The sequence below is a fragment of the Cucurbita pepo genome, chromosome LG01 (assembly GCF_002806865.2).
Source record: "Cucurbita pepo subsp. pepo cultivar mu-cu-16 chromosome LG01, ASM280686v2, whole genome shotgun sequence".
NCBI classification, from domain to species: domain Eukaryota; kingdom Viridiplantae; phylum Streptophyta; class Magnoliopsida; order Cucurbitales; family Cucurbitaceae; genus Cucurbita; species Cucurbita pepo.
The window spans coordinates 11328555-11352683 of NC_036638.1; the positions used below are offsets into that span (position 1 = coordinate 11328555).

General features: G+C 34.7%; 2 protein-coding genes and 6 non-coding genes across 10 annotated transcripts; 5 read left to right on the forward strand and 3 right to left on the reverse strand.

Annotated features, from left to right (window-relative positions):
- Positions 1–1734: 1734 nt before the first annotated feature.
- Positions 1735–4439, reverse strand: LOC111778395 (endoglucanase 16-like). Its single transcript, XM_023658190.1, has 8 exons — positions 4242–4439; positions 3925–4137; positions 3647–3847; positions 3483–3560; positions 3075–3224; positions 2892–3000; positions 2634–2797; positions 1735–2172 (listed from the first exon to the last, which is right to left on the reverse strand). The coding sequence occupies exons 1-8, from the start codon at positions 4437–4439 to the stop codon at positions 1843–1845; spliced, it is 1443 nt and encodes a 480-aa protein (XP_023513958.1). The 3' UTR covers positions 1735–1842.
- Positions 4440–6014: 1575 nt separating this feature from the next.
- On the reverse strand, positions 6015–6087 carry TRNAA-UGC. The gene has a single exon. It is a non-coding gene; the product is annotated as a tRNA-Ala (tRNA).
- Positions 6088–7765: 1678 nt separating this feature from the next.
- TRNAA-UGC lies at positions 7766–7838 on the forward strand. The gene has a single exon. It is a non-coding gene; the product is annotated as a tRNA-Ala (tRNA).
- A 2053-nt stretch (positions 7839–9891) lies between these two features.
- Positions 9892–9964, forward strand: TRNAA-UGC. Its single transcript has one exon. It is a non-coding gene; the product is annotated as a tRNA-Ala (tRNA).
- Positions 9965–11267: 1303 nt separating this feature from the next.
- TRNAA-UGC lies at positions 11268–11340 on the forward strand. Its single transcript has one exon. It is a non-coding gene; the product is annotated as a tRNA-Ala (tRNA).
- Positions 11341–14795: 3455 nt separating this feature from the next.
- On the forward strand, positions 14796–14868 carry TRNAA-UGC. Its single transcript has one exon. It is a non-coding gene; the product is annotated as a tRNA-Ala (tRNA).
- An 892-nt stretch (positions 14869–15760) lies between these two features.
- TRNAA-UGC lies at positions 15761–15833 on the forward strand. Its single transcript has one exon. It is a non-coding gene; the product is annotated as a tRNA-Ala (tRNA).
- A 1428-nt stretch (positions 15834–17261) lies between these two features.
- LOC111793072 (50S ribosomal protein L15) lies at positions 17262–22092 on the reverse strand. Of its 3 annotated transcripts, XM_023674788.1 has the most exons (6): positions 21602–22092; positions 21449–21506; positions 19306–19800; positions 18400–18483; positions 18209–18298; positions 17262–17751 (listed from the first exon to the last, which is right to left on the reverse strand). In XM_023674788.1, exons 3-6 carry the CDS (start codon positions 19711–19713, stop codon positions 17485–17487), a joined length of 849 nt encoding a protein of 282 aa, XP_023530556.1. In that variant the 5' UTR covers positions 19714–19800; positions 21449–21506; positions 21602–22092; the 3' UTR covers positions 17262–17484. The 3 variants fall into 3 exon arrangements, with proteins under 3 accessions (XP_023530556.1, XP_023530574.1, XP_023530565.1); XM_023674806.1 differs by lacking the exon at positions 21449–21506; XM_023674797.1 differs by lacking the exons at positions 21449–21506; positions 21602–22092 and adding an exon at positions 21305–21329.
- Positions 22093–24129: the final 2037 nt, after the last annotated feature.

Below are 24129 nucleotides of genomic sequence, written 5' to 3' on the forward strand. Positions count from 1 at the left end.
TTGTGTAAGGCCCTAAGGAAGATTGGAAATAAATTTTAAATTAAAAGGTATAATAAAGGAAAAGTGGCTAAAATAAGATGAAATATTTTTAGAAAAATTTTAGATTTTTTTCAATAAAATATTCAAAAATGGAAAATTGCAAAGTGTCCTCAAATTTCGAGAAATTACAAATAAGCCTTTGCCACCAGATTTTCTCGGAGATAAGTTTGAATTATCTATTAGGAAAAAATTAAGGTTATTAATGTAATTTTGAACGGTATGTGGTGGCCATACATGAGAATCATGTTCAAGTAATGATAATTTCACAATATCAAATTTGCTCATTCCTATATACCGTAAGTAGATGAGTAGTTCCTTACGTGTTGATTTCGTGACTTGAACAATGAGGCCCACCTTCTCACTAACTCGAGAAAGACTTAACTTATGATTGAATCATAAACAAATAGTTCATAAGAGAATCATAAACTCTTGTCTGATAGGATAGGATTCGTCCTTTGATTTGCATGGGTAAGAATAACTCTTGTAGTCGATTTAATATGTTTACCATTTTGGAAACTTAACAAAATAGGAAGCTGCGGAGATAATATCATGAGATAAAATTCACTCATTTACTTGTACAAGAAAAGTATATAAGAAAAGTATATAAGAAAAGTATATGAGTTGTTCTTTAAGTACTGATTTCAGGACTTGAACAATGGAGTCTCACCCTCTTATTGCCTTGAGAGTGACTTAATTTATGATTGAATCATTAAAAAATTGTCTCCAAAATCAAATTTGAAGGTTGACACGCCCAAGAAGACGCCCTTTCAAGAAAAATTGTCTCCCAAACAATGGGGCGTAGTTTTCTGTCTCCTTTTCGAAGAACGCTGACACACCCTCCAGTCACTACTACTTCGGTGGGTCCATTTTCATGACCGAGACGACACCAAATCCTACACACGATGATATATTATGAGGAAGAAACTCACGCAATTTCCTTCTAGACCTACTAACATACAAGGAACGAACAAGTCTTTACGAGTCTGTATGATTTGTTTCCTATGAAGCTTTATACCAAATCTAAGATCTCTCCAATGAAGGAACTCGAGAAGATCGATCTCCACTCGAATTCACTATGCTTCTTCTCTCTCTCGATACTCAAAATGAACTCAAATAAAGATACTTGGTGGTTTGAGAGAGTGGGTAGTAAGAGTATTTAAAGAGATCGAAGTTGTTCCACTACAAGTTTCTCAACACCTCACGGAAAATCTTACAATTTTCGGCCAAATTTGAAACTTTTAATTATTATTATACCTAACTAAAAAAAGTTGTAAAAAAACTAGGATAAGACTCATCAGACACATTTTAGTCTCAGAATAAATTCATAATAAACATTATTACAATTGAATCTAGAATTTGTTTCGAAAATTTGATTCAACTACAGACATAGCATAGCGGTGAGTTCAAAGACATGGTAATAACACATAATTACATAAAGAAATTCTTTACAATCCTTCTACTAACCTGTCCCATGAAAAAGAAGCAAAGGGGGAGTAATTAATGATAAATAAACGCAAGGGGCAATCCAAGAACATTGGAGAAGACATCTAGTTTGTCTTTGAGTCATATTTGTTGAATTGGAAAATATTATAAATAAATAATAACAAAATTTAAAAAGAAATTAAATAAAAAGAAGGAAGTCTTGAAATCCCCAAATCTCATAAGCTCTACTTTCTAGAAAGACCAATCACATCGTCCCCTCCCCGTAAGGGAAAATCTACCCAGCTTAGCTTAGCCTGTACTGTCCTAAGAAGAAGCAACTAAAAAACGCCTAAATAAGGTATGTTCTCGGGAATTGATTTTTCAGGTGAACCTGTTGGCGGCCAGCTTTGCGAGGACTCCAACGGCGAGGGAGTTTGTGTAAGTCACGGGCTCGGTCATGGGTGACACCACACGCTTGTCCAGGAAGTTGTCACTGCGGTCGGGGCCGCCCAGAATTGCGCCGGTTAGCTCGTTGGGGTTCGGCGTGTCGTTGTTCAGCCAGTACACGAAACTCATCGCGCAGTTCACTTCTGCGTTGTCTGGCATCACCGGCACCGACGCGCCGCGATGGTGCGCCTGCGTCGGTGGGTTGTTCCCAAACCCCACCATGTACGATCTCCCCTGTGGGTTGTTCCCCAACAGGTAATCCATCTAAAAAAAAATTAAATATTTTACTCTTCAATCATGAGTGAGCTAATTAAAGGGTTTGATTACGAGTTTACGTACGATGTCTATTTGATTAAATCACGAGAATTTATACTCAAAGTGAACAACATCATACAATTGTGGAGGTCCGTGATTCCTAACATGGTACATGAATCATCAAATGTTAAACAAAGAAGTTGTGAGCTTCAATGACACAATCAAAAGTGATTCAACTGTCGAATAAATGGTATACTTTGTTCAAATGCTCTAAAGAAGGAATCAAGTCTCGATTAAGGTGAGGCTGTTCGAAGGCTCCATAGGCCTTCGGAGAGGCTCTATGGGGTACTTTGTCCGATGGGAGGATTGTTAGGAAAAGAATCTCACATTTGCTACTTAAGCGTGTTTGAATACATACGAGAGTTTATACTCAAAGTGAACAATATCATACTATTATAACAGGAGAGTACCTGTTTCTTGGCAAAGGTCATGAGTTGAGCTGAGCCGAACTGCTGACCGCCGCATTGAACCGTTTGTTGATGGGTGGCAAGGATATCGCTATAAGCACTAAACAAGAACGCGGTTCCGGTAACGTATTGCGTGTTGGCTCCATCTCTCATGTGAACCATTCCACCTAAGAATTTCAAGTAGTAACTTAGCTCCATACTTGAATTCATTGATAAACATAGAGGAGAAGAGAGAGAGAGAGAGAGAGAGAGATAAAAGACCTGGAGATAGATAAATTTGGTGGTAAGGGCTGTTTGGAAGATTGGAACAAATATAGCTATCGGCCTGATTTTTGTACATCTGTAAACCCTTCTCTCCTTGAAAATAGATCTGTGGGTGTTTTGAAGGATGAGAAATACGATATGTAAATTGATGAAATGGGTATTAAAAACATTATAAAGAACCTCGGAAAGAAGAATTTGAGCGCCAGCATATTTGAGATCCCAGCTGAATTCAGCTACACTGCCACTAACAGACTCTTCTGTAATGTACTTAAAATAAGCTGGCCTCCTCGTTGCAATGTATAGCCATGTAGCAGCCCACAACAACTCATCCTACACCCGTAACTCGTAAATTATTCAAACAGCCCGACACAACAAGATTAATCATATATCTTTTCTAGTCATTTCAATGGTCACGATACAGATATTTGACTGTAATAAAAGATTAAATATCATACAAAACATTTGATAATAAAGGATCAAATATGATATATCCATCAAACCATAATTCAAAGCTCTTAAGAGGTGACTAGTAAATTATTCGAAGAGGCGGACACAATACGACTAAGAAAAAGAAAGAAGGAAAATTACATTGTAGCCGGAGTAAGAGCAATAGAAAGGGCACTCTCCATCATAAGTTCCCTGGTTCATTTTAGCAAACTGAAAAAGCTGCAAAGAAAAACAAAACCAGCTATGTCAATGAACGAAGGAATGAACAAACGAATCGACACAGAATGAGGTTAAAGAGTTTATACCGTTTTAGCTTTGTTGAGAAGACGACGAGAATAGGTTCGATTAGAGTTTCTAAAGACGATGGAAGAAGAAGCCATAGCTGCAGAGGTTTCAGCAGCAATTTCAGTACCCGGAGTGGTACGATCAATTTGCAGCACAGTCCTGGGAGTCTTCATATTTTCAGGCCTAACCCAACACTCATGATCCTTAACTGGGTCCCCCACCTTGAATAAAAAAATAATTTATTTTTCATTCATAACATTAACATGGTATCAGAGAATCATTCAAAATTCATGCATACCTCGACATAGAAACGATTGCGACGGGAAGAAGCCTTGAGAAGATAATCGGTACCCCATTGGATGGCAGCTTTAAGATTTTCCATTTCACCGGCGGCTTGGGTCTCGGCGGGGTAAGCCAAAGCAGCCCATGCAAGAGTAGTGACGGTGAAAGCCATGGGAAGGCCGTACTTGACGTTGTCTCCAGCATCATAATACCCTCCCTCGAGGTCAACCTGGAAGCACCAACAATAGGGGGGAGGGGGCGTAAATGAGAGAGAAGGGTTAATTATGGAAAGAAAAAAGAAGAAGAAGAAGAAGAAGGGGAAGGAGTGGGAACATTGGCAAGCTTGCCGTCGTCGAGGGCGGAGTCGCCGCGCCAAGGGGGGCGGTGGTTGGGAGGGAGCTTGCCGGACCTCTGAGCCTCGAGGAAAATAAGGCATTTGGTGAGAGCGTCCTTGTAGTTGAATTGGGCGGCATGAAGAGGCGCAAGAAACAAGGCATGGAAGAGAAGTAGGGAAGGCAGGAGAATGGGCATGGTGGAGGGGTTGTTGTTGTTGTTGATGTTGTTGTTGTTGTTGAAGAAGGAATGGGCGCAGGTGGAAGAGATAATGGAGATTATGGGGTTTGGGTGTGAGTTTGTGTGAATGGCAGGGAAGTGTCGAGTAGTTTAGTTGGTTGGGAAAGGGACAACATGGGACGTTCGCGAAGTTTGTAGGTTATTTTCGGAGAAAACGATGTGGGGATTGGAGAAATCTTTGGGCGCCCAACTGTTTTCTTACACTTCAAATTTCCTCCTTTTCCATAAATTTCTTTTTTATTTCTTTTTTTTTTTAATATAAGAGTATTAACCAAAATTTTGAGTATTTTTATTAATCTGACCATTTTTAGGAAAATTAAAAAAAAAAAAAAAAACATTTTGTCCACTAGTATATTATTAGTATGTGTGATTATAGTTAATGTAACGCTCTATTTTTACTACTGAAATAAACCCGCTACTACATGCATATCATGATTTTGATGCACTAGTAAATGATGTCATAGACTTAAACGTTCGTAATAAAAAAATGTCATGAACTAATTTAAAAGCCTACCAAACATACCTAAATCTAACTACCTTGACACAGGTTTCATGGCTTTTAAAAAGGGATTGGACTATCCCTTTTGGGTTGTGAGTGTTTAGACCTTGGACAACGATAGAAAAGGGATTGGGCTAACCGATTTATATTACTGGGAACTTCTTGGGCACCACAAACAAGATTGATCAAACCAAATTTAAATAATTCTAAGCATGCAATGTAAGTATATAGAATTGCAAAGAAACTTAGCTTTAGGTTAAAAGAAAACATTGATACTCTTTTTACTACGTTTTTCAAATATATTTCACAAGAACAACAAACGTGCATTTATATAGTCTCAAAAGGAAACTCTTGATATTTCATGAGACATTTCGAGAGTTGTAACTATCATACCTTATGACCATAATTAGTTATTGGGTAAATGTAACCTAAAAAGTAAATACAAAATTTTAAGGTTGAAAATACATTATAAATTTAGATTTCAATCATTCATACAAATATATTTGTAGCGAGTGAGAATAATTATTTAAATTAAAATTAAAATTCTAAATTGGAGAAATAAAAAGTATTAATTGGAGAAATAAAAAGTATTTATTTTATTCCAGTTCCAAATAGATAGAGCCTATTCCGAATAGCGAGTGAGAATAATTATTTAAATTAAAATTAAAATTCTAAATTGGAGAAATAAAAAGTATTAATTGGAGAAATAAAAAGTATTTATTTTATTCCAGTTCCAAATAGATAGAGCCTATTCCGAATAGCGAGTGAGAATAATTATTTAAATTAAAATTAAAATTCTAAATTGGAGAAATAAAAAGTATTAATTGGAGAAATAAAAAGTATTTATTTTATTCCAGTTCCAAATAGATAGAGCCTATTCCGAATAGCGAGTGAGAATAATTATTTAAATTAAAATTAAAATTCTAAATTGGAGAAATAAAAAGTATTAATTGGAGAAATAAAAAGTATTTATTTTATTCCAGTTCCAAATAGATAGAGCCTATTCCGAAAAGAACAAAAAAGGAAGATAAAAATGGAGATGCGGGGTATCGAACCCCGTACCTCTCGCATGCAAAGCGAGCGCTCTACCATGTGAGCTACATCCCCTTTTGTTCGATTTTATTAATAATAAAATTGTTGATTGTTACTATTTTTGACCCAAAGAAATGTGACATGAAAATTCATCTCATGGATGATCTAAAGTCTGCCTATGATGTTTTTTTTTCGGATGTTTCTTTTAATTTTCACATAATTTTAATTTCTATTTCATTATTGCAAAAGTTTATTTAATGTATATGAAAACGATAAACTTTGTTTATCGATATTCTCATTTATGATAAGCAAATTTTTATGACTAGTTACCCACAGTTTTATGTAAAAAAATTGAAAAAAATGTTTTAAAAAACTTTGAAGAGGTAAGTATAAAAAATGTGAAGCGTATATTTGACCCTCAAATGTTTATAGGCTAACAAAGATAGTAATGTAGCGACCGTTATTTTCTCTCCACTACATGTAAATATTGAGTGTATATTGAACCCAACAACTCAAACTGATCAAACTGAATGATAAATATTGGATTGGGTTAGGGTTAGATTGGGTTAAACTTATTCAAATTGGTTTATCTTTTTTTTCTTCTATTATTTTGTTTACACTTTTTTTCATTATTTTGTGACGGAGAGTAAATATCATTTTTTATTTTATTAAAAAAAAATAAGTTAATATTTTATAGTATTTTTAAACCTATTATTTTATTATTTTCTTTACAATTTTATTATTATTTTATTATTATTTTGTTTATTGTTATTTTATTATTTTATTTAGTTTGTGTTTAAGAAAGCAAGCATCATTTCTAACTTACACTTTTAATTATTATTTTATTTAGTTTTTGTGTCATTTCTGTTTCATAAATGATTAAAAAAACTTGTTTCATAAATGATTAAAAAAACTTGTCAATATTTTATACTATTTTCAAATACATTATCTATAATATGAATAAACTAATAAACCATCATCTTAAGTTATTATGGGGAACGACATTGTTGTAGAGGTGGTCAAGTTTGAGTGAGTGAAGGCCCGAGTGAATGAGTTGTTCACTCCGTGAATGTACTTCAAAGTGTGAAAACACGTGTATTTCTTGAGTCACTGCTTAGTGCCTAAGGTAAGTGACTTTATAAGATGGCCAAACCCAACATCGATTTACATCGAACTGAAAATGGGTGAAGAGAGAACTGAAGCTGCAGGAAGACCAAAGAAGCATCAAGGCAGTGCTTGCCACAATGAAAGTGACCAATTGAGAAGTTAGTTGAAATATGCCAACATGCGCTTTGTTACAAACTTTCAAACATCGCTATGGGTTGGTGCCACGATGAGTAATGTCGTGGGTTGCTTGCGAGCCTCACTCCTTGGGGTGCATCATTGTGTGCAATTCAAAGAATACGACGAGTAAAGTCAAAACTTTGAAAGTTTAGGATATAAGTATAAATTGTTGAGAATTTAGTTTGACGGTACGTTCGATACGACTAGGTAAGTAAGTCTGAACATGAATTGTGGTTGAGTCTCAGGAGATGGTACCTCTAAACACCTTAAATTTATGTTCAACTTGTCAGTTCTAACCGGTTCTTCCAGCTTGGATTTTATTCCCGATTTTTGGAATAATCTATTATAGTTTAGTTGAATTGCCAAGGAGACCAAACATAAACCAAAGCTAGAGGGAGAGAGGCCAAGGAGAACTAATACTGTTTTCACTGTCAAAGAAGTATTTTAAAAGTGACTTTAGTAAACAGTAGGGGATGTAGCTCACATGGTAGAGTGCTCGCTTTGCATGCGAGAGGTACGGGGTTCGATACCCCGCATCTCCAGTTTTTTTTGTTATTTTCGTAGAAGGCCTCTATATATTTGGAACTTGGGCCAGCCCAACCATTTTTTGGATTTAAATAAAAACAAAAAGCTTTACTTTAGGTTAAATGCATAATACTTCTCTACATATGATCCATACACATGTACATAGGTCCACTAGCTAGACTCATTAACGAATCTCTTAGTCCAATAGAGGCAAGTCCAATAATTGGATGAATTCATTGTCTATGTATTTTAGAAAAAATGATTTAGGTATTTTAGGAATAAAGATTCCGAAGTATTTTAAGAAAATATTTAAGGTATTTTAGGAATAAATTGTCTAACATCTACTATAAATACCTCCATCCTACCAAAGTTTTCATTGCAAGAAACTCAAACAATCTCAATTAGAGTAGAGTATAGTAGTATTCTACTGAGTGTCTAGTAATCTCTTCTCAATTGGTGTTAATAAAGAGTGTAAGTCTTTCCCACAAAGAGTTGTGTTCAACAATATGGTATCAAAGTTATGCTAATCGAATCCTCAGGTGTTGAACAGAGAAGTTGCTAGCCTCAAAGGTGTAGTCAAAAGTAACTCAAGTGTCGAACAAAAGGTGTACTTTGCTTTGTTCGAGTGATTCAGAGAAAGGAGTCGAGCCTCGATGAAGGGAAGACTATTCGAGGGCTCCATAGGCCTTAGGAAAAATTGTATGATGTACTTTGTTTGAAGGGAGGATTGTTGAGGATTATCGGGAGAGGCGTCTCAAATCAGCTAATTAAGATGCTGATCATGAGTTTATAAGTAAGGAATACTATCTCCATCAATAAAAGATTTTTTTTAAAAAAAAAAATTGAAAGCAAAGCCACGAGAGCTTATGCTCAAAGTTGACAATACCATACCACTGTGGAGGTCCGTGATTTCTAACATGGGCTAATACACTCTCACACTGTCGAAACCAGTAGAAAAGTAAGCAACATAAGTAATATAGTGAATATGAGTGTCTATACATTACAAACTAAAGAAGTAATCTATGATCATACGAGCATACAACATGTATGAAATCCCACATTTAAAATCATGGTTCTTATTCACACAATACTTTCATAAATAACACGACTTAAATTCCCTATGAGATGAACACACAAATTCATAGTAACTCAATCATGCTTATAGTACATCGTACATCAGGATGTCTCACAAGATATAAATATGGACATAACATCATATTCGTCATATTCAAACATAAATGGAAAGATGTATATCATATAAATCATACAATTATCATAAGAGTTTAATAGAACGTAATAAGGGTCACAAGGTATGGGTTATTCATATAACAAACAATTCGAGTATAGAGAATGCTCTATGATACAAGTGGGAGATAGTCAAGACTATCGAAGAATCAATGAGAGTGAACTGTCAGTCAATCCTCAAGATTCCTTCTTGATCTTGATCTTCCCCTTCACCTATCCTTGAGGGTCTCTCATATGTTCTTGCTTTTCCTATTGATTCTTGAACCGTAACCAAAGCATATGAAATGAATGAGAGTTGACTCTTCTCCCTATTTTGAGGTTCATTTAACTCTTTTATTTAGGAGGGAAATAGGTTCATTTGGTTCCGTAGTTAATGAATGGACTCTCCTGTCTCCTTATTAATGAGAGTTGAGTCAATAACATCTTCACCATCCAAAGTAAGGATGAGTCGAAGAACACCGTGCATTGATGAGTGGTGAGGTCCCATATTAACTATCATGAGGTCTTTTCTCTCGTATGGATTTATAGTATAAAGCCTTGGAGAGGTTTTCATTTTCTTCCCCTTTGTGATTCTCTCTTTTTTTATTATGATCCCAATTTATTTTGGTAAATAGTTTAACCAGGGTTAAATAGTAGCAGCCAGCTTGGTAGGGAAGATGGGGAGATATTCATCGACGAACCATAAAGAGNTTAATTTTTAACTCAAAACTAAATAATTACAACAACAAAATTAAATTAATCATAGAAGACAATGATATTAAAACTAAAATTATATTCGTTTAACAAAAGAAATCTTTTAAATAAGAGGCAATGGGAGAACAAACAGGGGATGTAGCTCACATGGTAGAGCGCTCGCTTTGCATGCGAGAGGTACGGGGTTCGATACCCCGCATCTCCATTTTTTATCTTCCTTTTTTGTTCTTTCCGGAAAAGGCTCTATCTATTTGGAACTGGGCCAGCCCAACTACTAAATCCTCGTCTTCCGCCTTTATTTATTTTATTTTCTAGTTATACTTTTAATTCTATTGATTTAATTAATTAAAAAATAATACCTAATTAAAATAACATGACAATCATCTAAAAAAATCTTAATAATAATAATGAAATCTAATTGAATAATTTATATGATAGCAATAAACAACTACTAACTAAACTAAAATTAACATAAATGTGTACACGAAAGTATCTATTGTTTTAACTCTACTTCTTTGTCGAGTATGGTTTGATGTATAGTATTTCTCTACACATAATTCATGCACTTGAGTCCACTAGTATAGTTCATTAATATACTCATGAACTTGAGTACACATAATTCATGAACTTGTCCCACACTTCTTCGATGTTTTTTCATCCCAAATGTGCTCCAACATCTCTTTTTCGATTGTGGTTTTCAGTACAAACATTATCTTGCATGTTTTGATTCTCCATTTGCACAAGATGCCATTAGTATCTTCCTTTGGAGGCGTAAGTTCACTTCTGCCAACAACCTCCCAAAAATTTTGTGCTTGTAAATAGGACATCATGCATATTGCCCACGTGTTATAATCGTTGCTTTTGAGTTTCTTGGTTCATTTGATGACTTGGAGATCACTCATCGTATTGATAGTACCTCATTAATACCAAACAAACTACTTTTTGATACATAACTTATAAAATCACAAACTACTCATTACACAAAGAAACTCACTCCTTAATTCTTTAAATAAATCATTTTTGATGTGGAAGACCCGTTAGAGTTGCAACCACATAGCATACTAAGAGTTTCAAGAGATCAAACAACCTATCACAACCTCGCTGTGACACCAAATTTTTTAACAGAACTCTTTTATAGAAAACGCTCACATTAGTTATTAAGTCAAATAAGAAAGATACTATAAGACACTACGTAAAACTATGTATAAGTATTTATAGTGGAGGCTAGAGAATGTCAACTACACACGTGTGATCTTCTGAATTTTATTTTCTAGATTTATTTCTAAAATATTTAAATTTTTATTCATAAAATATGTGGATATGTTCGTTCCTAAAAAATCTAGATATTTTTATTTTAAAATATGTATATAGAGATTATCTCAACGTAGTAACATTTTCTTGCCATAAATCATAAAATGAACTCTCATTCGCATCATTTAACCATCATCCAATATGTGCAAGAACGAAGAGAAAACTTTTAATATTTAAAAAAAGTAACTCGAAGACAAGGGGATGTAGCTCACATGGTAGAGCGCTCGCTTTGCATGCGAGAGGTACGGGGTTCGATACCCCGCATCTCCACTATTATAATTCTTTTTTGTTCTTTTCTTAAAAGGCCTTATATATTAGGAACTGGGCCAGCCCAAAGCCTACAAATGGCTATATCCACATATTCCGCCCTTTTCTCTTTGGATTTAAATAATAACAAAACAGAATAAAGATATTTTATTTTATTTTATTATACACACTCAATCTATTGGAGTAATTATTAACCAATAATTATTTTATTTTATTGTTTAGCCAGACTTTTAATTCTATTGATTTAGTTAATTGAAATATAATACCTAATTAAAATAACATGACATTATCTAACAATTAATAATAATAAAGAATTTTATTTGATTAATTTATTTGATAGCAATAAACAATAAGTAGCTAAAAATAAATTTACAACATAAAAAGAGTAACATAAAGTTGTGTACTACAAAAATATATGTTGTTTACCATTGTTAGTAGCATCAGACCTCCATTGTTAGTAGCATAAGACCTCCCTTTTAAGTATAGGATCGTTACTATATGCCCGTTTCCCTTTTAAGTATAGGATCGTTACTATATGCCCGTTTCCCTTTTAAGTATAGGATCGTTACTATATGCCCGTTTCAAACTATGTCAAGTAAAAATCCTTTTAAAAATCTTGAAGTCTTCAGTAAATTATTTTGAACATTTGAAATTCAATAAATTTAAATAAGCAAAAAAAAAACATACGTCAGAACAAATGTTACAATGATTCTTTAACGCGAAATTTAACTAAAATTGGAAAACTAATGTACTTTCATGCCAATATACACATTACCGAATGTGAAAACTTCCTAAAGATTCTTGTTCCATGGCTTCGATAGTAGAAGTCATCAACTATACTTCATTCTCTTGCCTTCGCTTGAAAAATGTTAATGAAATATAAATTCATGAATATTGCTTCATTTCTACTTTCTTTGTTGAGATAGAGTTTGATGCATAGTATTTCTCTCCACACGATTTGAGTTCACTATACTACTTTATTACCTATACCCTTAGGTCTCATTATGAACTAGCGCATGTTCATGTTGCTGAGAACCAACAGAAAAGAAAGGAATGTGAATAATATCGTGAGTGTACGTGATATGAATCAAGATATCTCACTCATGCAATATGAACTTTAAAGAAGATGTGAAAATTGTTTTTCAGATGTGAGACTATACAAAACTATATATGTACTCTTTTAAAAATATACTTAAAAAATAAAATAAAATAAAGTATTTGTGTTTTTTCTCAGCCTAGAACTAAGTTTATTTGCAATTCAATCTAAATTCAATTTAGTTTAGGTCACATGTTTAGAATTATTTAAGTCAAACTCTTGTAGAGTGATTTAAATCTTAAAAATGTTTTGTTACTATGATTTATTTGATCAACCAATTAATTCGAATTTTTTTTTTAGTTCTTGGATATTTTAGATCTAAATGTTTTATGGTTCAATAAGGTTGTTACATCAAATTCTTTGGAGATATAGTATGAAATGAAATCATCTTGACTGGATTCTGACTTGAATTATTGTATAAGTATGTGTTCGTACATGGAGAAGTAATTCATAATCATATAAGCATAAGGCATGCAAGAGGTCCCGTATTTAAAATCATGGTTCAATGAGACGAGGTATATAATACTTCTATAAATAACATGACTTAACCCATAACGGTAAGCTTCAGAGACTTGGCAAACATAGATCTGTCTTTATTCATAGGCTCTCATGCCTTTTTATAGGAAATACATAAAACTGCAGAAGAACAGAAATACAGGACACGACCCAACTAGCTCCACTAATAACAAGAAAATAGCTAACAGAAATTGACCTGTTCTAAACCTTATTCACACCACTCATCCCAAATGCTTCTCTGATCCTTTGAAATGATGCCATCTTCAAAGGCTTTGTCATTATGTCGGCCAGCTGCTCCTCAATGCTGCAATAGACTAATTTAACTACAGCTTCCTTTGTCAAATCTCTGAGAAAATGGTATTGAACCCTTATGTGCTTTGACTTTTCGTGCATGACTGCATTTTTTTAACAACTTGATAGTGGAGGTGTTGTCACAAAACAGAACCATTTCTTCATCTTGTTCATGCCCGATTTCTTTCAATATCCTTTTCATCTAAATAGCTTGATAGGCACATGTAGCTGCTGCTACATACTCTGCTTTAGTAGTTGACACGATTGGTTGCTTCCTTGAGAACCATGCCACAAGTCTTCCACTCACTAAGAAAACATAGCCTGAAGTGCTCCTACTGTCATCCACATCTCCCGCATAGTTACTGTCGGTGTAGCCTAAGAGTTCACTCTTCCCTTCACGTTGATACCATATCCCAAATTCTAGGGTTCTCTTCAAGTACCTCATGATTCAAGTACCTCATAATTCTTTGATACCATATCCCAAATCCCTTCACGTTGATACTATATCCCAAATTTCAGGGTTCTCTTCACGTTGATACCATATCCCAAATTCCAGGGTTCTCTTCACGTTGATACCATATAATGAGTTATATAAACTCATTATATAGGATAGCTTCACTCACGTATCTCCACATGAATGATTTAGATTAAATAATTTGTAACAATTATAAAGTGGGTCATATCAATAGTGTTACCAGGTTCAGGATAAGACGCCCAACCTCATCCATATACTATAGACCCTTTAGGTTATTATTTGAACATGATCCTTCCTATAAGGTTACATTGATACCTTCCTGTAAGATTACATTGATAAGTTTGAATTTTTCCTACCATAGATAATATTATATTCAAGGAAAATAATCAAAATTATTATTTAAAATTAAATAATTAATTATAGGGTTTATGGTATAAATTCCAACTATTTGATACTGTTAATTTAAAATATCTTGATGTTTTGGGCCAGTAATGTTGTTCAAACATACTGGGTTAAATTTTTTCTTACCATAAATTATAAAATGAAGGGATATTTGTCTTCTTTACAAGATAGCTAGTCCCATTATTTAACCGTTGTCTAATATATTTAACCATCGTCTAATATGTATAAGAAAAACTATATGTTTCTTTGGAGAATATCGTGTGTTAGTTTGCATGGAACTGTGACCTATATGGGCCACGACCTCATGTATTTATAGATCTATATGTTTCTTTGGAGAATATCGTGTGTTAGTTTGCATGGAACTGTGACCTATATGGGTCACGACCTCATGTATTTATAGATATGTATAATAAGGATTACATGGTAACAAACCATAAAATCATAGATTTGGTAACAAAACAGATAATCATAAATTTGGTAACAAACTAGTAAATCATAGATTCTTCCTAATTCATGGTAACAAACAAGCGAATAAGTAGATTATCTTATGTTTAACATCGTGAACCAGTTTATCGTTTTCATACACATTGAATGATTTCTTAAATAAAGTAAAATTATGTGAATTGTGTGTGGGCTTTAGAACATGGTAATTTTGGTTATTATAAAATGAAACAAACAGGGGATGTAGCTCACATGGTAGAGCGCTCGCTTTGCATGCGAGAGGTACGGGGTTCGATACCCCGCATCTCCAAAGGTTTATTTTATTATTTTGTGCTTTTCGGAAAAGGCCTCTATATATTTGGAACTGGGCCAGCCCAACCCAAGGCCCACAAGTTGCTAAATCCACGTCTTCCGCCTCTCTTTTTGGATTTAAATAAAAACAACCCTTATTTTTTTCGTTCCATTTATTTTATTTTATTTCTATTGATTTCTGTTGATTTAGTTAATTAAAAAAAATTTACCTAAATTTGGTTTTATCAATGTGACTGGTAAAATTATTAGAATTTTAAAAAAAGTTTTCTAAACAAGTTAATTCAAATATTACTTACATATCCATAAAAGTTCTTAGATCCAATTGACTAAGGTTTCCATAACAATATAATACGAGAGAAGTAATTCATGATCCTATGAATATAAGATATGCATGGCGTCCCACATTTAAACTCATGGTTAAAATCGACGGGAGGAAGTGGCTGGACAACGACATCAATCATGTGTGAAATTAAGATCAGTACTTGAGGGAATTACTGATCAACTTACGCTTTACGGGAAGGGGTAAATTTCATTTTGTGAAATTATGTTTCCAACTCCCTATTTGGTCAAGTCACCAAATGGTAGACATATTGAATAGGTTACAAACGTCATTCTCACTCATGCAAATCAAAAGGACAAGTCCTCACATGCGAGAGTTCATAATTTACTTAGAATTAAGATCAAGTCACATGATCGTTTTGTGAAATATTAATATTCTCAATTAACCGAGTTATAAAGAGAGATTAAATATTTTATAGTTCTGTCTTATATTAACTCATTGTATAAGATACCCACACTCACGTCAACGATTTCATTTCACATTTCTTCAGGCCAAAAAATAGCAATAAATAATGTATTATCTATATTAATTTAATAAAATTAAACAAAAAGGGGATGTAGCTCACATGGTAGAGCGCTCGCTTTGCATGCGAGAGGTACGGGGTTCGATACCCCGCATCTCCAAATTTTTGTTCTTTTCTAAAAGGCCTCTATATATTTGGAACTGGGCCAGCCCGAAGCCCACGAACCGCTAAATCCACATCTTCCGCCCTTTTCTTTTTGGATTTAAATAAAAAGAAAACCAAATAAAAATGTTTTAAATTACAACATAAATCTGTGTACTACAAAAATATAAATAAATTTTATTTGTATTATGTTATTTAATAAATATATTTTATTTTCACAAATTCAATAATGAATCATTACTATCTCTACGGCTACATCAGTAATTAGGATTAAAAATCCTATATGATTGCAAGGCGGGTAACGTTACATGCACAATACTACTCTGCACATGACCTATATACATGCACATAGGTCTACTGGCTTTTTTTAAAGAGATCTTTTCCCCCTTATTTTTCTTTTATATATGTTTCTTTCCTTAATTTTCTTTATTTTATATTTCATTTATAAATAAAGTAGTGCATTGATCATATGCAATTGAATTAACTCAATGTAATTTAAATAAATTGAATGATATATCAATTTGTTTTTATTGAAATTTAAGTTGCAATATTCTTTTTCAATAGTACTTAATAAGTTTTCTCTAGCACACAATTATTGAAACAATTTCTTTTAATTATTTTTTCGCAATATTATTTTACAAAAATGGTATGATATTGTAAAGATGATATGATATTGTACACTGAGCATAAGCTCTTAGGATTTTGCTTTCACACATTCACACCAAAGGAGAGATCATGATCATTATGCCTCAAAAAGGATTTTGCTTTCACACATTCACACCAAAGGAGAGATCATGATCATTCTGTCTCAAAAAGAGTTTGAATTGAATCTAAAGAGACTGTCTTGCCTTTGACATTTCATCAACTAGTTGGATTGAAAGAGCGAGTCCTTTATTCAAAGTCTCACTTATTACTTTTGACCGGAGTACTTAATTCAAAGTCTCACTTGTTACCTTTGACCGTTGAATGTGGTCGACTAAAGACTATCTTGCCTTTGACCTTTCATCAACTAGTTGGATTGAAGAGAGTCCTTCATTCAAAACCTCACTTATTACTTTTGACCGGAGTGCTTCATTCAAAGTCTCACTTATTACCTTTGACCGTTGAATGTGGTCGACCATTAGGCTTGGATATGTGGAACTTTCATCATTAAACCGAACAAAGTATGCTTCCCCTTAATCGAAGCTCGACTCCTTTTCCTTTTGGAGTCTTGGTCATTTTTTACTATGCCTTCGAGGAGGCTCAACTCCTTTTCTTTTGGAGTCCTTTGTTCGACATTTGAGGATTTACCAACCTATTGGCACAACTAAGTTTAGGGCATGACTCTGATAACATGTTAGATAAACATGACTCTCCACAATAATATGATATTTTCCACTCGAAGCATAAGCTCTCGAATAGAACATTAAAGGCACAAAATTAAGTATATATCTAATAGTTAAGCACATATTATCTTTATTGAACTTGATAGTTAATAAGATGAGGTGATTTCTATTACCACCCGGAATCCTGAAAACGTCTGTGAAGAGCGGCCGTCCATCATTGAACCTTTAAAAAAAATGTAGAAACAAAATGGTTACCGGCTTACAAAATGCATTTCAAAGGGACAATCGAAAGTTAAAATCCTTCATGGGAATGACCATGATTGCCTAGGCAGGCAAACTGGAAGCTGCCTCTCCTCCATCTTCAACCGAAAAAGGGATGGGTTTAGTGGGCGCAGGCAAGCGCCCAATGCTGTCAACTTTGTCTTGTTGCTTTGGGGGTGGCCTAGCTGCTCGTGGTAACAGTCTACCCTTCTTTTCGAACCACTCCGGTGTGAGCAGCGCCCGAAAGCCTAATTTATTGTAATACACTCTTCTAACAGTCCCTCCGGCAGCTTCCACCGCTGCCTTCGCCCTAACAGTGACCCTTGACACCTGAAAACATCACGTATTTAAGATTAGTTCCGAGCACAGGAGGAAGCTAGATCGGAGGCTATTGAGATCAATCCAAATGGTTAAAGATGAGAGACTTGAAAGCTCTAACTATGACAAAACTTGCCTAAGCACATCAATCACAAGCAAATAACAATGTCTACAAAGCTACACAAACGGAAGAAATATTCCTTTTGTTATAGCAAATACGGGCAATCTGAAAGCAATTGGATCCCAACCTAGACTAGAAAGACAGCTAGATGCAACCCTGGAAGAACATCGACAACACTAGAATCTCTTCGTCGAGAAGAGTGCACTAGCTTCAAATTGGCAGCATGACGATAGCTCAGATTTATAAGTAATTGATACAAAATATGAGCTTAACTAAGGAGCATATAGGTTTAGAAGTCAACGTCAGAACAGAAAGGAAAAAAAGAACATTTTTTTGTTGAAGATTTACCTCTAAGTGAATTGGCCACTTAATCTGTTCAGCACCACGTCCCATCAACCTCACCCCATCCTGTATTTGTTTTCCAATTGCACCAGTATCCTATTCCACAATGGTAAGGATAATAAATCAAATACAATATTAAAAAGAAAACACGTATTTCAGGCTTTTGATAAGACTAGTCAAGATACAAGTCATGATACCTTGAGTGTTTTCATAGTGATTAATTCAGAAGAATCAATTTTCCCAGCATTTATAAGTTTAGCAATCTTTCCCAATCCAACTGGCTGTCATTAAACAAAAGAATCAAGAAATATCATAACACTCTAGGAAAAAATATCATGCCCAAAAAGAATTGTCTTTTGCACTAGACAAAATTATATTGTTAGGGACTTCACATCAGAAGATACCAACTGTGTTATACAGTAAGTAATGCAAAGTGCAGAAGGCAACTCTTTTAGAGATCATGCAACATGAATTTCGTATCACATGCTATTTACTGAAATAAAATTACTAGTAGATATCGATATTAAAGACTTGTTTTCTTCAAGATGAAAATAGAATTCATTACACAATTTGGCATCAAACTATTGCATAAAGTTAAACGAGCATCTTTAAATTAATCTTACTCCTCCAAAAAAAACAAAGTAATTGAGAAGTAAATAATAATCACAAGCAGTGTTTTCTAAAGCTCGAGGTGCACCGGAGCACAATAGTCTTTTGGGACCTTAAGCATGGACTTTCTTTTTTTAATGGCGTACAATAAAAATGTAAATAAAATTTTAAGATAGGAAGAAAAATAGTATGATGAATAATAAGATGATACAAAGTTCAAGAAAATAGAGCTTTTATTCGAGAATGTAAGAATATTAATATATTTCTTCCTTGAAAATTAGAAAAAGAAATCGAGTTTGAGGCGTTAAGGCACACAACACAAGTGCTAAGACGCATGCCTCAAGTGGGCTTCAATGAGGGAGACTCACTTCTTTGAAGCAAGGCACATAGGTCGTGCCTTGGGTTTAAGCACACCAAGGCGCACACCTTAGTGGGCATTTTAAAATACTGATCACAAGCAACAAAACAATAACATGAAAACACAAATCAAATACCTGAAATGTGAGGCTGAAAGGATTCTTAAAGCCTCTTTTAGGAAGCCTACGACGAAGTGGGGTTTGACCCCCTTCAAACCCTAGCTTCCCAGAACCTCTCGCTTTTTGACCCTTGTGACCTCTCCCTGCTGTCTTCCCCTTCCCAGAACCAATACCACGACCCTTTCTCGTCTTCTGTTTCCTTGGAACTTTGTCTCTCAGATCATTTAAGCTCAAGAGGCTGTAAGCTCGAAAACCAAGGACATTCCCAGAAAGAGGGAAACCTACACTCCGATCAAGGCTAGGGTTTCGCTGGAACTCTAGGAATGGACGTGATACTGCTTGGTTTATTGCAAAAGCAGGTGGGGGTTTAGTACGAACTGAAGCAAATGAGCTAGATAGAAAGTAACACAGCCGTCTTCGTAGCATTTCCTTCTCCTTTTTACAGATCGAATAATAAATTTCACTAGTTGTCTCTGTTCCTCAAGCCAATGCAGGATAGAGACTAAATGATTGCTACATTATGAATGGAATAGATTAAGTTTTGTAATATACAGAATATCAAGTGGAAAATATCTAGCTCAACCATGTATATGTATTTTAAAATAGGTTCTTCCTTATATCCTACTGAACAGAATAGCACTTAACAAAATCACCAATATAATTCAAAACATGATGTAACTATTACAGTATAAGACGTGAGGAGTCTATGTAGAAAATTAAAAGTTAAAAAAAGTAAAAAAAAAAGCAGAAATAATGTAGTCAAAGTAGAGGTAATAAGAATAGAGTTCCTACAACCCTCAATCATAGATACAGTATGGTATTTCAGAGCGAAGATAAAGAAAACATCAAACACAATATCAAAACCTTGGGGATGCATCGAAAAAATCTAATAAAGTTAATCTTTGTCTTTTTTTTATTCATTTGTTGGGTTGAATAGAGGTATAAGATAAATAATCAAACACAAACTAATCGTTGGTGGATTAGTACATAACACAATGCTGAGTAAAAATAATCACCACCTACAAAATATGTTGGTGGGTCTGTACATAACACATGCTAAGTAAGCAACTCATGCTTGAGGAGCCACCAAATAATATACAAGGCACACATCATGCTATTCACAAAAATTGCACATGCTCATCATACGTGTAAAATAAATAACAATTACAAAATACTAAATGCATGAATCAGCACATCATGTAATGCACACTCAATGTCTACTCAAGCTCGACAAGCTCACTCAACACTCATATTTAGCCTTCACCAAAATTCTTAGAGACGGATTCCTTCGAGATATGTCGACCCCTTACCTTTTTATCTAGGGCCTCAATGTTTTCTACTGCACACAGTGTTCGACATCGACTTACCCAAGGCCTCAAACTATGCATCGACCCTTGACCTACCTGAGGCCTTGAAGTATGCATTGACCGTCGCCCATTTTTATCCAAGGCCTCAACAACTTGGCAACATATTGTGCCTTCTTCTCATGAGCCCCAATACTTGTCTCTGTAGACTCGCATAGACCCTTGACCATTTTTACCCAAGGTCTCGATGCTCCTCTTAATCCAATGATTAAATATCACCCCTCAACCATTTTCACCCGAGGCACACCGATATGCACCCTACTTTCCTTTATAAATGCACATAGTACTCTAACCTTTTTCTCACATGAACAACAACACGCCCTCAGCTGAAATCATATGCAGAATTAGACATTCTCAACTATAACACATGCATAAACAATGGATCATCAACGGCTTCCCAGCATGTTAGTCATCACAGCATTCGAGCATGATTAACCATCCAAAGCACATAGAGGTTTAAGAGCATCAAATATTTACATCATAAATACTAAATATAGAGAACAACATACTATCAAACAACGTAAAATTATACATGCCTATAGTGCTCCTAGATTAGTTCAAAGGGGCCCTAAACAAAAAGGAATACTTGGACGCTAGCATTAGTTCAAAATCCTTATTCAAACTGAAATTGTATTCTAGAGGGGCGCTCTTACCAAATATGACCTTAAACCTAAGTTCGAACTCTCCTAATGAAGTCTAAATCTACGCCCAAGAGTTCCCAAGGGTTAGAGATTAATCTAAACCATTTTAATCGAGTTTGAAATGGATTAAAAGTACCGTTACCACCCAAATCTTACCAAAAGAGCTTGGGTCTTTGCTGAAATGTGTTCGAAGGAGTCCGAAACTAGTAAGAACCTAAAACAGAAGAGCATCAAGCAATAGAATCCAATTCAAACACTTAAAATTCAATCTGTAAGAAAGAAAAAGCAAATGTACCCATGAAACGTTACCAATAAGGACTGAAATCTTTGCTGGAACGTGATCAAGTTCAAAATCGCAAATCTGATTTCTACGGGATACGAGAAAACTGAATCAAAATCAATTGAGGAGTAGGTTGCTGCTGAAATTAGCTCGCTAATAAATACGTCGAACCCGCGAGTTTAGAGGCGTTTCTATTCGTGCCTGGAATCTGCTCGCACCGTAGAGCAAATGGAACTCTACGAATCGTCGGCAAGATGCGTCGCTGCAGAGCAATAGGAGTCTGGACGTTTAGGTTGCTGCCGCTGCGTGGGTGTCGTCGCGCACAACAAGACGCCGTCGAGGTTGTGAGGATCTGCTTGTCGGAGTGTAGGTGCTGTCGCCGCAGGTTACCTCCGTCGCGTAGAACTAGAGCTCGTGGGTTGTGCTGCTCGACAAACGCCGCCGGTGGAAGGCTCACCAAAGAAGAAGAAAGCGACTGAGTAGGGAGGGGGACTGAAATTGGGGAATCAGGTTTCCTTACTTTTCCTTTGAACGACAAACTCGAAGAAAAAATATATATATATATTTCATTTTTTAATTTTCATTTTTTTTTATTTTTATTTTTTACATATTTTGTCCTCCTCCTCGGACAGAAACATAAAATTGTTCTAAGTAAAACACGTTTAATCTTAAAATTATCTTACCTCCTTTGCACCTCTCCAACTCGTTCTCACTGCTTGCTTCGTTCCTCTCCCTCTCGGTCGAGTGTCAGGTTAATGAATAAGGGAAATAGGTTCAGGCAAGAGGATAGGGGTGAGGGAGAGAAGTTCAAACAGTCAAAGGGTGTCGGGTTTCGATTTCTTGGCTTTCGTCTCCCTTCTTTCACTGTAAACTCGTGGAATCCTTCACTCTTTCACTCGGCAGCTGAAGATTGAATTGACTCTCTCTCCCTGATTGAACTAACTGTAATTGGTAAGGTTCTTTGCTTTGCATCGAATTAAACCGCATGCTCCACCACTTGTGCGGGCCCCGTACTATGATTGAGCCATCGAAAAATAGGTGCATGTTGTTGATATAATTAGTAATTTTCAATTCTTTTAAACTTTTTTCAGTAATCCTATCCTCATAATCATTCTATCCAAACGTGATAAACTTATTGAATATGTGTGACACTCGAGTAAAGGAAAAAAAAGAGAAACCAACCTAAACCAAATTTTAGAGTATCGTACCACTTTTGATCCGCTCAAAAAATTTTAAAGGTCCAACAAAAAAGTAAATTTAGTCTTTGTAATCTTCATGTGGTTGTTTGACTTGGGAATGTACGGATTGAATAAACGCAACAAACCCGTGTGAGATTAGAGCTAAAATGAGATGATGTCTAAGAAAATTATTTTTAGTTGGCAATCAACCACCAATGAAGCAAAGGTATTATCGGATAATAAGAAACTCAAGGTTAGTTGACCGGAAAAGAAACCATAGATCTCTGTTATTTCAGTTTTATGATGTTGTTATGTTTTATTTTATTTAGAACTGTATTTAACACTCCAGGACTCATATTTGTAATTAAATGTTTACAAGTTTCGTACATTTGAAATTTGATAGGTTCAAAATTCCTCTCCCGTGGTTTCTTTTTAAAAATGAGATAAATTATAGCACTTTTAACTGTGTGTGTCAACGTGGTGATGATTTGAAGCTTCAAAAAATGGATTATTACAGGTACAAATACATACAATAAACATCATATCAAATCTACTAGCGGTTAATTAAAGGAGAGATCCAATCATATCTCTTTTATGTTCACACATTTATCTTTTTCATTATTGTCGACCTAATGGATGTGCCCACGAAGTTTTTTTTTTTTTACAATTTTGCCTTCATTGAAATTGAATATTTTGATCAAATCCTTAATGCATCTTTTTGGTCTTTGAAGATATATATTTGAGCTGTTTGATTTAAATTAAGTTCTCACTGTCGTACTAATCTCAGTTTTCCTAATGTTTTTCTTAGTTTTAATACAGTGAATATTATCAATTTTTCCTATTCTAAGGTCATTCCCAAACAAAAAATACTAAGTCTATCATGTACCGAGCTCTCGGAGCTTGTTTTAAGTCATAAATAGTCTTTTTCAACATATAAATATGATTTGGTAAATCAAAACTTTCAACGTGAGAGGTTATTCCACATAAACTTTCTATATAATATAACCATTTTAGAAATGCACCTTTTTACGTCCATTTGATATAAGAAAGATTTCTTATAAGAAACAAAACCAAGAAATATTTTAGTAGTTCTGAATCAAACAATAGATGCAAAAGTTTCTTCATAATTTATACCTTCTTCTTGACACTAATGATATGAACAACGACCAAGGAATTTCCATACCTCAAGGTCCAATTACAAGGACGAGAGCCAAGAAGCTACAACAAACCTTATACAGTTATATTCAAGCTATGGTGAGCTCATCAAAGGAAATTCTAGAAGACGTTGGTGACCTCCCTTATATGTTATGCAAAGTTGAGCTTCAAGACAGAGATGAATTAAATGCACTTTAAGTTGCATTTAATGAACTCCGCTGAAT